This window comes from Mus caroli, unplaced genomic scaffold (assembly GCF_978045245.1).
Source record: "Mus caroli unplaced genomic scaffold, Mus_caroli_1 scaffold_12, whole genome shotgun sequence".
Classification (NCBI taxonomy): Eukaryota; Metazoa; Chordata; class Mammalia; order Rodentia; family Muridae; genus Mus; species Mus caroli.
The window spans coordinates 34011387-34025879 of record NW_028227267.1 but is presented as its reverse complement, the minus strand read 5'-3'; the positions used below and the strand labels follow the sequence as shown (position 1 = coordinate 34025879).

The following is a 14493-nucleotide window of genomic DNA, read 5'->3' as shown; positions in this document are numbered from 1 at the left end:
CTAAATGTGGATTTGTTGAGCTGTAAGGCAAGGAGCAGCTCGGATTGAATTGGATCATTGCGACATCTAGTGGTCATAATAAGTATTACAGCAACACAACCAGAAACAAGTACAATTTAATGAATCCTTACTATCTGGGTTCCTGGATTTTTCAAAAGTTTCTGCTTTCGCTTTTTAGTCACCGCTTCCAGGCATCTATAAATTTGTCTTTTCAATGTGTAGGTCACTTTGGGAGAGTGTGCCATGTATGCATGAGTTATGAGGTCTAGCTCCTAGCTTCCTGACAAATGTAACTATTATGTCAGTTCCAATGTTCCTGGACAGGTGCCTCCTATCCCACTCTCCAGGTAAGGGAGAGCGACAGGAAAAAGCTCTGAGCTCTTGATTTGTGTGCTGTGAACCAAACTTGGGTCCTCTGCAAGAGCAATCTGCATTCTTAGCTGTTGTTGAGCCATCTCTCCAGCTCCAACGTTTTAAAAATAATATTGGGGCTAGAGAAATGGTTCAGTGGGCAAACTGCTCACAGTGGAAACATGAGGGCCTGTGTTCAGATATATCAACACCCACCTAAAAGTCAAATGCGAATGCACGAGCCTGTAACCCCACTGGAGCTTGAGGGCTAACTGAACAGTCAGTCTAGCCAAGGGGTGAAGCCCAGGTTCATTGAAAAGAATCTGTTTCAAAAAATAAAGCCTAGAGAAAAAGAAAGATCCCAAAAGCCAACTTCTAAACTCTATGCATACATACCACCACCACCATCATCATAGTAATGTAAATTGAAGAATATAATACCAGTTAAATACCATAAATCCATAGTGATGAACATCAACTAAAAGAAAACCAAGGTAAGGGAGAAGGCTTTGTGGATCAATGTGCTTGTCCTAGGAGCCTGATAAAATGGCTGGATGTGCTGTGGTGCCTCACAGCACTCCCAGTACGGAGAGGTAGGAGGTGGAGACAGGAGAATTACCCAGAAGCTCATAAGCCAGCTAGCTTGGAATATTTAGCAAGGGGGGGGGGGACAAAAAGAGACCCTGCCTAACAATGTGGAAGAAATAATTGACTCCCCAATATTGTTCTGATCTCCACATGTGCACCATAGTGACATGAATCTGCCCTTCACACACACACACACACACAAATTAATGAAATTAATTTTTATTTTAAAAATCCAGGAAAATGTATCTACTTACTTAGGTAAAGGATATTATATACAAAAGCATATTTAAAGCAAAAGGTTTCTTTGTAGCATTTGTGGTTTTATACCCATTTATTTACTTATTTACTTATTTACTTACTTACCTTTATTTTATGTGCATTGGGTTTTTTTTGCCTGCATGTATGTCTATGTGAGAATGTCAGATCTCAAGAGTTACAGACAGCTGCGAGCTGGCACGTGGGTACTGGGATTTGAACCCTGGTCATCTAGGAAGTGCAGTAGTCAGTGTTCTTAACCGCTGAGCCATCTCTCCAAGTCCTATACCCATGTCTTTAAGAACTGAAACCTCACACCATAATCTTGAATTTAGAGGAATTCTGTAAAGGGGTTTCTCCCAAAAGCCCTAGATACATAATTAAACTTCATAAGAACCAAAAATCTGTCTAACCGAAGTGCCCTGGTGCTTGTGCCTACTGGCTGATCGAGAAAAAAAAAAATCTCCAGGTTCTCCAAGACTGTTTTCTGCTCCACTGTCTGTGTAAACACTCGTTGCAAGAATCCTACTTTCACAAACCCTGAAAAGACAGACAGAACCTGGCTACCCAACAGCACAGAGTAAAGAAAAGGAATCCACTACATTTGTTCTCCAGTGCGGATGACTGAGCCAACCTCAAGACCATACACTCCCAGAGCAATGGGGAAAATACTCCCTGCAATCCTGCCTACGTCATAGGAGTTTGCTTAAACGTTCTAAGAGGCTCCACCTGCCAGCAATCTGGAAAATGCTTTTCAGTTCAATCTCAAAAGGAGAGGCCATGTCTGAGGGCTGTGGAAACCCTTGAGACCTCGATCCTTTGTACAGCAGTAGTTTCTAGATCTTTCCTTCCAGGCAATCTTGTTCTTTGTAGAGGTGTACATTCTTTTGGCTCATCTCTTGCCTCTTTTTTGTTGCTTCAACAAATTCTGTCAGACTTCCTCAATGCATCACAAGTAACTAATTTGTATTGAGATATCTGCACTTTATTTTAAGGATACAGTTGAAGCCTGTTTATAAAGTTAGTGAGTTGATGGGAAGGGGAGTAGGGCCCAAGTTTGAAAAGAGAAAAATACATGTTAGGGCCCTTGTGATTTGAAGTTTGAAACAGGTAGAAAATATTTCTTTGCAGGTGGTTGGTCCTACAGATCTTGATCAATGTTTAAGGTAACCTGAAAGCAGAATACAAGGTAAATAAACTTTACTACAGTGAAAAGACACAAGACAAAGAAAACCAAGCTTAAACCATGTCAGTGTGACTATAAAGGTCGCTGTTTGAGTTTCAGGTGATTTTAAAGAGTACCAAAGTGTAATTATAAATGATGTTCTCAAGCAATGTCGTTTCCACACCTTTCTCAGCCTCCTTCAGAGACACTCCCTTCCCAGAGCCACCCCCTATTGGGAACAGAAGCCTTGTCCTGTTGATTATGAGCCTTGGCCTTTAAAGGTCTGGGGCTCCTAATGGTTTCTTCCTAGCTAGACTCCAGGCCTTCACACAGGCACTCTCCTCAGTGTTGTGCTTCCTCTCCTATCTCAGGTAATACACATACCCGTGCCTACTGAATGGGACTCTTCTGTATGGTTCTCCTGTCCCTACCAGAACTATACCATACATAAAGTGCATTTTGGTCATGTGTACATCTCATTATCACCTGAAATTCAACATCTCCATGGCTAAAGCTTCCCTGTGCAAAAAGCCCTACTTCCTTTTCTTATGTCCACCAATTCATCCAATGATAACACTCACAGCTCAGCTGCTCGGGGACAAAGGCTGGGTTTCCTTCTCGGCTCCCTCTCCCCCATTTCTTGAGCCAAACTTAAGTCTATTCTGGTTATATTTGTGCTGCCGCCACGCTTCAGGGAGGCGCCGAGACACCATTCTGGGGGTAGGAAAACGCAGTCTGAGATGTGGGACGCCTAACCTTGTAATCCCTGTCCCCCACCCCAGACATCGAGTCACCACAGAGTGCCACACAGAGGCTCAGGTATGAAGGAGCAGGGCTCCATTGGCCTGCAAGGAGGCCGGACCAGTGCGGGCCCACGGGCTGAAGATTGCATCTAGCCCAGGGCCCATTCTGACAGCTCCAGTTTAGCTCAGTAGCAATTGTCCTCCGCTTGGAGACAGTTGTGCGGAAGCACAGAGAGGCCTTCTACAGGAGACTTAGGAAGTGTAGCTCTGTAGGCGAAGGCCTTCTCCATGCTCCCCCTGGTGGTGGTAGATGAAAGAGACAGTCCTTGGTTCAAAACTGTTTATTGGTTGTTCCTCATGGAAAATGGATGTGTACCAATTTCTCGAGGTGAGCCAGAAATTAAATACCTTTTGCAGGGAGGAATGTCTGGGAAGGGGAGCTTATTGGCTACACCCTCATGGCCTCTAGGTACCTCATTAGCATGGAGAACTCTGTTCTGGGCCTACAGGACCAGAGATCACATTTTTCTTAGGTGGGAAGTGTGGCAAGTGTTCCAGGCAGGGAGCAGGGAGCCACCTACCATCTCAGGTGTGTACCCGAGTTTTCTAGGACTCAGACCTTACCAAGTTTCCTGGCAAGATCCATTGCCCCACACCAATGTGCACAACCTGCAACGTGATCTGGCTTTTCCACCCCCTGCCTTTAAACCCCACCCCTCTCCCAGCTCTGTGAAGCTGAGCTGCAACACTGGGCTGTTTGGCAGCTTCTTGCTGTCTCTAGTTCCAATTCTCCCTGCCTGGTCTCTTATAACCCCTTTCCAATGGCTCATGGGTTCAAAGGGAAGGAATTGTTTATTGGTTCTAGCTCCCTGTTGTCTATCACTAAGTCCTTCTAGCCCTGCTTTCTGCATAGCCCTTGAAAACAGCTTTTTCTCCTACTTCCAATAAACACTATTAAATATTGCGACTCCCGGTGGGCCCCACCCCAACCTGCAGGCCTTCTTACCCTGTACACTAACCTTGCTCCCTCCCTTAGCTCATTTAGCTCTTTCTTCCCCTTCCTCCTCCCACACTATCGTCGCCACCACACACTCTTTCTAAAGTGCAGCTCTGACTGGGTCCCCCTGCACTGCTTGCAGGTAAACATCAGAGAGAGTCCCTGAGTAGAAATTACAAGTTCTTTCAGGGTCTGCTCCTGCTATCTCCTGATCATTGCTCTTTACTCTTTCCTACCTGGGTCTTTAACCCTCTTGTGTTTTCCACCTGTAATTCTTCCCTGGAACTCCCTCTCCCCACCCCTGAGTAACAGTCCCTAACTTCTCTCCAGAATGATCCTCCCTCAGCTTGCTACCCTCATCATGTCCCACCCTCTCAGTACCCACAGAATGAAGTAACAAGATGTGCCTGTTCTAGCTTACTTGCTTGCTTTCTTTCTGTTGCTGTGACCAACACCACGGCCAAAGCAACGTGGCAGGGAGGAGGGGGAAGCATCTTGCTTATACTTTCAGGTCACAACTCATCACTGAGGGAAGCTGGGGCAAGAACTGAAGCAAAAACCATAGATGACTAGACCAGGCCAGACTGAAAGGACAGCGTCACCTCCATTTCAGGACCAGGACTGGCTTCAAAAGGAAAGACATCTATCTGTCACAGGAACTAGGTTAGAAGTCACCAGCTCCATAAAATTCCCTCATCCAAAGACAGCCTGGAGATAACCACAAGAACAGGGAAATATCTCGGGGTTGACCATCTATGCTGGGCAGCCTTGTATGGTTTAGATATCTCATCCTGTGGCTAAACGTTCATGACATAGAAATGCAGACCACAGACCACCTGGCATGAGCCAATCAGAAAACAACCCATGTAGCATCCTCATCACCCACCAATGAAACTTTAGATTACCTAACCAACTCTCTAAGATCTCACCAAATATAGAAGAACGTAGCAGCTGATCAAAATTCTACTAATGTCACCACTTTGGCCCTACCAATCACATTAGAAATTATCTAATCCTTCTGGAAAATTCCTCTAGCCCTACATGAAAAAGGGCCGGGAGCTCCTATGGACTGGCCATTTTGGTGAATGGTTGACCCCCACATGCTGGCTGCTTCTGCAGAACAAACATTCTTTGCCTTTGCATACTACCTGAGTCTGGGGTCTCCCTTCAGCCATCCTCAGACCCTAACAAGACCACTACTTGCCAACTGATTCCCTCACTTTCCTTATTTCTTATTCAGCCCAAGCCCACGGTAGCTCTCCTACATGAATTGGCATTCAAGAAAATGCCCCCACAGGCTAATCTGGTGGAAGAAATTCAAATTCACCAGACAGTGGTGGTGCATGCCTTTAATCCCAGCACTTGGGAGGCAGAGGCAGGCGGATTTCTGAGTTTGAGGCCAGCCTGGTCTACAGAGTGAGTTCCAGGACAGCCAGGGCTATACAGAGAAAGCCTGTCTCAACAGCAACAAGAAAGAGAGAGAGAGAGAGAGAGAGAGAGAGAGAGAGAGAGAGAGGAAGGGAGGGAGGGAGGGAGGAAGGAAGGAAGGAAGGAAGGAAAGAAGGAAGGAAGGAAGGAAGGAAGGAAGGAAGGAAGGAAGGAAGGAAGGAAAAAGAAAGAAATTCAAATTCAATTCCAGGTATCACAAATTGACAACTAAATGTCTTCTTGCTCCTGGCAAGACACTCCCCCTGATCTGACTCAGTTATTCATAGACCTTTCTTTCAGCCATAAACCACATGGGTATGAATAGTAGATTTCCTGGTCATTCTCCTGATAAGGACCTAGTGCTGTTCAGATCGCGTTCCTCCTCTAAGCAGAAAACTCGAGCAGGTGAAAAGCTGCCTTACTCCCCACTACGTCTGGTACAATGCCTGGCATGGACATCACAGTATGCGTGATAAATGCACATGTGCAATAATATACTATAAAAACACTTGTTCTCACTAAACTATGTATGTGTTTACAGAGTTTGTTCCAGAGAGCCAAAACGGTTCTTTCCCTATTGAATTTAAGGATTGCATATTTCACAAAATTATTTTACACACGTGTATTTCTTTTTTCTTTTTTGTGACCTTGGTAGTTTTTATCATTATTATTATTTGTTATTATTATTATTTCATTTATTTACATTCTAGTCCCTCCCACTCCCTTACACATGTATTTCTAAGAAGTTTTGATGTTTTCAAATTCCAACTGTAACATATATAGATACAGATTATTATCTACTGATTGAAACATAGACAGATATAGAGCTATACATGTAAATAGACAAGAGTTATGCCAGTGGGGCCTCCTTCACAGGCAGAACACCAGTTAAGAATTTGGTTAGAGGGGCTGGGACAGTGGCTCAGCAGTTAAGAGCCCTGGCTGTTGGAGAGGACTTGGATTTGAATCCCAGTACCTATAGAACAGCTCAGAACCTTCTCCCAGGGGATCTGGCACCCTCTTCTGGCCTCCACTGGCACTGCAGATGTATGGTACACAGACATAGAGATATACTGGCAAACGACACTTTTGGCCTTTTTAACATAAAGGAAACTATTATTTGCAAACCAATCCCATACACACTAGACATTATCAACACAAAAACCAATCTGTCCTGGGATCTTGATACTTACATCAGATAACATTGGCTCATCGAGTTCCTCCACCCGGCTCAAGTTAGGCGCCCCGTAACGATCGCTAATCTCCGCTAGGGTTTTAGCCGAGTCCATCACCAATTCCTACAGTCACAAAATTCAGTTTCTACTTTCACATGGCTTCAAAATGAGCATGCCCCTTTTCTTTCAATTTTGAAATAAAATTTCTGAATTAAGCACTTAAGACTCATCACTTTTATTTGATAGAATTCACGTCTACCACTGCCCGCTAATGGTATGAGAATTCTAGTATGAAGCACTAAAAAATATTTTTAAATCCATTTGGAATTTTAATACACATAATTTGTAAGCAATTCTATGGGCAACATAACAGGACATTGTAGCTTTAAAATATTCCAGTACAAACAGAATATCCAAATAGTATTCACTTTGAAATTTGTTTCAAGACACTGCACACCTGTGCCTTATCACCAAAATATCCATCTGGACTGTCAAGGTTTTTTTTGTTGTTGTTTTTTGTTTGTTTGTTTGTTTTGTTTTGTTTTCTTTTGCTTTTGTTTTGTTAAGGCAGGGTCTCACTATATAGCTTTAGGCATGCCTGGAAGGAATCACAACTTACCAGCCTCAGGCACTGTGATCACATATGTATGCCACCATGCCCATTCTGGTATTGACAGTGCCCTTATTAAAACTTTAGCCACTTGTGATGGTTTGTATATGCTTGACTTGGGGAGAGGCACTATTAGAAGATGTAGCCTTGTTGGAGTAGGTGTGTCACTGTGGGTGTGGGCTTTTAGACCTTCTTTCTAGCTGCCTGGAAGCCAGTATTCTGCTTTCAGATAAAGATATAGAACTCTCAGCTCCTCCTGCACCATCCCTGGCTAGATGCTGGCATATACCCACCTTGATGATAATGGACTGAACCTTGGAACTTGTAAGTCAACCCCAATTAAATATTGTCCTTATAAGAGTTGCCTTGGTCATGGTATCTGTTCACAGCAGTAAAACCCTAACCAAGACACCACTGATACAAAAAGTAAGGTTCTGTTCTAAGATATGTGTTCATGTCCCACGACACACAGTAGGTCTCCCCTCTCACCTCTGCCTGCATGGGCTCCTGCTCCTCACCCCTAGCCGTGCTCTCCATGCTCATCATGTTCTGCATAAAGTCAAGAAAACATTGAATACTGCTCATTTCCTTTCCATGTTTGGTTTTTAAGCTTTATTTTTATAAAGTGCTATGGTCTGTTTAACAGCAAAAGCAATGTTACTTTCTGAGGACTCATTAGAATACAGTACACACAAAACAATAAGTCACAGTTTAATTTCTTATTACATACTAATAGGAGATAACAAAAATTGAAATTCTTTTTAAAAAATGAGTGGACCAGAGGTAAAAGGTAAATCTCTATTGCTGAGGATACCATGCCCTTCAGACACATAGTCTTGGGCTGAAAGAGACCTGAGTACCTTTTATCCTGGGGATCAATTTTTATGATACCAGAAGGTACCATGCAAGCAAGCTTCCAAAGGAAAGAAGCAACAGCTATGATGCCTATGAACTACAATAACCAGTATTGTAGGATAACCCAAATGGTTCAGTAGTGGCACATATACCTTAGTGGTAAACAAGAGCTCTCTAATTGGACATAATAAGATCTAATCAACAAGAGGGGCATCCTGATTGGTACTGGAAACCTAGCTAACTACTCAGGCTGAGTAAATTCTTGGATCTTAAAGGAGAACCTACAACCACCATTTTACTAAACCCACATAATTCCTAGATATTCTAAATATTCATCCTTGAATCCATATATAAATGTTTGGGTTCATCTAAGGAAACTCATTAAAGTTCTCTGAGCAACAGACAGAGACTATTACAGAAAACCACATTAAATTAAATTGAAACCACATTAAAATTAAGTTAATATAAAACCTCATTAAATTAAAATGCAGAATTGAGGCGTACAGACCCAATGAATACATCTACAAAACAACTCATGCACCTAAGGCTCATAGGACATGGCAGAGAGCAAAACAATGGTAAGAACCAGAGGATCAGGGAGTTTGCTGAGACTGTCTCCTAGTGGTGTCAAAAGCTACATACGTGAAGTCTCACAGCCATGACTGCATAAACACAAACTGACCAAGGACAACAATAGCCAAAGGGAATGAGGAAAGCCCTATACAAAGAACTATAGGCAACTAAAGAATAATGAGAGTAGGAGAAATAGTCTTCCCCAGAGAAAAGCACACTAAATAGTTATCCAATGCCAAATGTCCAGCACTGAAAACATATACAAAATTACGTTATACAGAGCAGGTTCTATTTAGGAATATACATATGAACAGTGGGAAATTATTAATGTCAACCAATTAATTATTAATGGGAAATTATTAATGGGAAAAGGCAATGAATTTGAAAAAATGAGAAGTATATGGGAGGGTTTGATGGGAAATAAAGAATAGAGAAATGATGTAATTACATTATAATCTTAAAAATAGAAGGGAAATGTATAAAAAAGATACATCGTATAGAATTTTCTAAGACTTAACAAATATTATGACTTTTAAAGATGGGCTGAAACATTAAAATTGAAGCAAACATTCTAGCAGCTATGAAAAGCAACGATATTAAAATAACATCTTAGAATAAGATTTTTAAAGAGAACCTGAAGTTGGGTTTTATATAAAGGAAGAAAGGAATGCCTATTCTAAATGAATTAACCTTGCCCAAGCCACTGTGCCATACCCAAGTATAGGTCCTTAGCAACACTTATACTCACTCTGCAATGGAAGTGTTTGCCCAGCATGGGAAGCCACTTCTGAATGAGAAGGGCTTTCTTCTAAACAAGCCAACTTACTATAGCACCCTTCTTTTCTTCTCTTTGTCTTTATGACCTTCAGCAAGGTCACATGGTTAATGCCAGGATAAGGCATTTTGGCAGTTCGAAGATTACTCAATTTGTGACTGTACATATGGCCACCCTAACTATAGAGAGATATGTAGTACTATTTTGCACTGATGATTGCATTTTTTTCCTAGAAAGCTTTTATTTATTTACTTTTGACCATATTTGAGACGGCGTTTCTCTATGTAGTCCTGGTTATCCTGGAGCTTGCTATGTGAACCAGGCTGGTCTTGAACTCACAGAGATTTCTCTGCCTCACCTTGTGCTAGGATCAAGTATGGACCACTACACCTGGCTTTTCTAGGAAGTTATTACCCTGCATCCGCACAGTAGCCCACACTGTTTATATTCTTACAAGAGCACCACTCTCAACTATAAGGATGACTATTTAACAATAATCTTTCTCCCAATTGTTTTACCTAAACCAGAAAATGATTCCATTTCTCTGCAATGCTGGGAACTTCAACATGTGACTCTCTGGAACCCAATAAACTCTAAGTTCTTCATCCTTTGCCATAAACCAGAGCATCAGGAGAGAGGCTAAAATCAGCCTCAGAGTGCAGCAGGGGAGACGTTCCCGTTAGCTCTTACTCTTGCTCCCAGGGCTTCGAGGAAAGCATTCCTAACTGGCCTCTCTTTAACTCAGGAGTCCTCATACATTGGACAATGATAATTTATGTGTCCCGAACAAGGGACACAAAAGGACTCGGAGCAGTGACTAAGTGTTTCCAAGGTGGAGATGAGTATCATTAAGCCAATATGGAAAAACAGTGTACAAAATACTAAACTTGTCTTGGCTCTGGTTACACAGGCTTAATACTTGGAGGGTCCTCTGGTGTGTTCGTATATGTGTGAGCTTATGCACAGACCTCAAAAATGTTCCTGTTGCCCAAGCTAACAGACTAACAACTAGATATTAAAACTATGCAGATACTTGAATCCATTCTTCAATATCTCACCTGTTTTATTCAACTCACCACCCTATGAATTTTAAAGAAATGTTCACCATGCCTTTAATACCAGCACTCAAGAGGCAGAAACATGATTTCTGAGATCTGAGTACCAGACCAGCCTGGTCTACAGAGCAAGTTCCAGGACAGCCAGGGCTACCCAGAGAAACCCTGTCTCAAAAAATAAATAAATAAAACAAACAAACAAGAAAATGTTTCAAATGATGGGTTTTTCTCATTAATGTATTAATAAATATATCAAATACATTTGATAGAAGTTGCTTCTGATTTCAGTGTTTACTGAGGGTTCAATAAAGAGAGTTTCAGTTGGATAGGGAGGAAAGTAGCCATAGACAATCAGGAGTCTGACCTATATGGCACACATTTTCAGGATATCAGGAATTATTACCAATGAAAATAGGTATTTTTAAAAATTAACCCACTTCATTGTTTATTTTCATAAGAGACATGAAAATCAACATGAGAACAGATTTTTTTAGATATAAATGATTTTTTGATAAATGTAACATGAAGAAAAGTGATATACAGCTATCTCGTCTATCAAGTACCTTCAAATCAGCCACCATAATTAACAACAGCTGTCTCCCGATAAAACCATTAGCAGAGTCCCTCTAGAGACCTTTGGGCTCACAAAGGCACACGTGTGACTATACTCACTTCCTGAGTGATGCCTATGGTCCTGTACTACAACCACTGTCATGAAACAGGAGAGCAGACAGAAAGGCTCGGGCTTGATCCCTCTGCTGATGGGAAACGGGAGTCTGGGTTGTACATCCTACAGTCTTTCTGCTGTCATGGATGGAAGAAACAGCCTGAAGAGTCTAGAAGCTTCTAACAAGCAGACATGTAACAAAACTTCAGATTACCTTACTTGATTTTTCTTGCCCTGTCTGGAAATCTTCTGACTTCTGTTTCTCTTTTTGTTGCATTTCCAACTCCAACTGGATTGCCAACTGCTACTGGGGAGTAACAAGTGTTGAAGTCTTACAGCAGTTACAGCAGATCAATAGCTAGACGTTACCATTCCTTTTTGCTTCTTTGTCTTACACAGGTCTTACCTACACAATCCAAGCTGGACTCTAACTCAGAACAACCAGACACACCAGAAGAGGGCATCTGATCTCATTGCGGGCATTTGTGAGCCACCATGTGGTTGCTGGGATTTGAACTGGGGACCTTCGGAAGAACAGTCAGTGCTCTTACCCCGCTGAACTATCTCACCAGCCCTGCTCTAGATCTCTTAATTTTGATATATTTACATGTCTCTAATATGTAAATAAAAATGGAAAGATGCCTTAGGTATGGTACTGAAGCCTAAACATGAAATTTAGTTATGTTTTACCTTCTACCCGAAAATAATTATATACCATATTTTAATAATTTTTGAGTGAAACAAAGTTCAACAGTGTGGAATTTCTCACGTTTTGACATCATGTAAGCACTCAAAAAGTTTCATATTTAGGGACTTTTTTGGATTTTTTTTTTTCAGGTTAGAGATGTTCAACACAGAAAGCTTGGTCAACCCATTCTTCCATCCTCTACAGTATTATTTCAGGCCTTCGCCATTCTTTCCGTCCCTCTGACCTTATCACTTCGTTCTTCATGTGTGTTTATGATTGGGTCTTACTTTGTGAAGAAGATAGAGACAGTAACACACAGTCTTCTTTCAACTTGTCACCAGCTGACACACCCATTCACACTATACGGAGGCCACCCATTCTCTAGCTCTGAAGTACAATAAGAAGCACACATTTACTTGTCTCCCAGACCCACTTTCTCTTATTCCTGTGGACAGAAGGCTCTAGACTCTTTTTTTTCTATTCTTTAATGTTACTCATTGTGTTCTGTGTGTTCCTAAATCAAAATAAAACCCATTACTCTCACAAGCTCCATGAAAGCATTATGCTCACTCACCATCTCCCTCCTTACCTACTACTCTCCACCCTGTCCATTCTTCCTACCCAGAGTGTCTGGCCTTGGAATGGGCACCAACTCAGCAGTGGGGCCCTTGACTACTGTCCCTTGGCTTCACTGTCCCCTTGGCTTCCATCACAACACACTCTCTAGGTTGCCCCATTATCTCACGCTATAGCCTTTTCTAAAAAGGGCTACTAGAGAGCCATGTCTAAGTGGCCGGAGATGGTCACTGTTTCAGGATGTGGGTTGCATACACCAAGGGTGATGTTCACTTCAGCCACATCTGCCCGCTTATCTCACCTGCTGAAATAAGAGTTCTTCTGCTTTGAGTCGCTCCAGCATTTCCTGCTCCATCATGGCTAATTCTCTCTCATGCTCCAATGTAATCATTTCTCTCTGTCTCTAGCAATTGGTAAAAAAAAAAAAAAAAAAAGCAACAGCACATAATTAGAGATCCAACCATCTTTAAAAGCAGTTTTAGGTTTTAGCTGAATAAAGAACACAGAATTAAGATTATACCATAAATATAAATGAAAATCAGAAGAAGAAAAACTGTATAGATAAATATATCAACATATTTGACATATTTAAATACAACAGAAAAAGACAACAGAGAGAAGAAAATATTTAAAATCAAAACAAACTTTTAGTTTTCTCCCCTATTTTTATATATTGTAATAGAAAAACAGATTGAACATAAAAAATATAGACAAGAACTAATTGTCGTGCTCTTCTAATTTCCTGAAAGGACATCTATATTTACCATTTGCTCCATGTTCATGTTTTCCTTGTGCTTATAAAGCCAAAAGGCTAAATATTCAATTGGATCCAATGGGCGAACTTTGGCAACTTCTGTGAGGCCTTGAGTCAGGCATGTCCCCAGACACTTTTGAAGATATCTTGATTCCATTTCTAACTCCTAAATAAAACCAGCTACAGAAGTTTTTGATTAGGCACAGTTAAAAATAAAGTGAAACTGGGCACACATCTTTAATCCCAGCGCTAGAGAGACAGAGGCAGGTAGATCTCTGAATTCATGGCCAGCCTGGTTTACAGATCAAGTTCCAGGACAGCCACGGCAACACAGAGAGAAACTCTGTCTTGAAAACCCAAAACAAACAAACAAATAAGCAAACAAACCTTCACAGGACCAAGGGCCTCCCTTCCCACTGATGACAGATCAGGCCCCCTCAGCTCCTTCAGTCATAAAGGACAACACTTAATTGGGGTTGCCATACACTTTCAGAGGTTCAGTCTATTATAATCATGGTAGGAGCATGGCAGTGTCCAGGCAGACATGGCTCTGAAGAAGCTGAGAGTTCTCCACCTTGACCTGAAGGCCTCCAGGAGAAGGCTATCATCCTCCGGTAGCTACAGGGAAGCTCTCAAAGCCCACCCCCACCAGCGACACACTTCCTCCAACAAGGCCATGCCTCCTAACAATGCTACTCCCTGAACCAAGAATATTCAAACAACTACATTCCCACTCCCTGGCCCCCATAGGCTTATTCAAATACATAAGTCTATGGGGGCCATACCTAGCCATAGAATAATGCAAAATGCAATTAGTCCAACTTCAAAAATCCCCATAGTCTATCACAGTCTCATCAATGTTAAAAAATTCCAAGTTTGAAGTCTCTACTGAGATTCATGAAATCTCTTAACTGTAATTCCCTATAAAAATCAAAGTCAAAAATCAGATCACATACATGGCATATATATATATATATATATATATATATATATATATATATATATTACCGTCTATTGGACTGAGCACAGAGTCCCCAGTGAAGGAGCTAGAGAAAGGACCTAAGGAGCCGAAGGGTTTGCAGCCCCATAAAAGGAACAACAATATGAACCAACCAGTAACACCAGAGCTCCCAGGGACTAAACCACCAACCAAAGAATACACATGGTGGGTCTCATGGCTCTAGCTGCATATGTAGCAGAGGATGGCCTAGTCAGTCATCAATGGGAGGAGAGGCCCT

General features: G+C 41.7%; 1 protein-coding gene across 3 annotated transcripts in view; it reads right to left on the bottom strand.

The window, feature by feature from the left end:
• Positions 1-1659: 1659 nt before the first annotated feature.
• Positions 1660-14493, bottom strand: part of Dydc1 (DPY30 domain containing 1) — a 16966-nt gene continuing 4132 nt past the window's right edge. Inside the window, exons 2-8 of one of the 3 annotated variants that reach the window (XR_015044727.1) lie at positions 13266-13435; positions 12803-12904; positions 11452-11541; positions 7802-7861; positions 6721-6825; positions 2941-3073; positions 1663-2365 (exon numbers count right to left, since the gene is read on the bottom strand). Coding sequence is in view for 2 of the 3 variants with exons in the window: in XM_021182556.3 (XP_021038215.1) it covers positions 2336-2365; positions 6721-6825; positions 7802-7861; positions 11452-11541; positions 12803-12904; positions 13266-13412 (534 nt within the window). In the remaining variant the exon portion in view is untranslated. Of the gene's footprint in view, positions 2366-2940; positions 3074-6720; positions 6826-7801; positions 7862-11451; positions 11542-12802; positions 12905-13265; positions 13436-14493 lie in introns of all 3 variants that reach the window. The other 2 variants (XM_021182556.3, XM_085828927.1) reach the window with 2 other exon arrangements.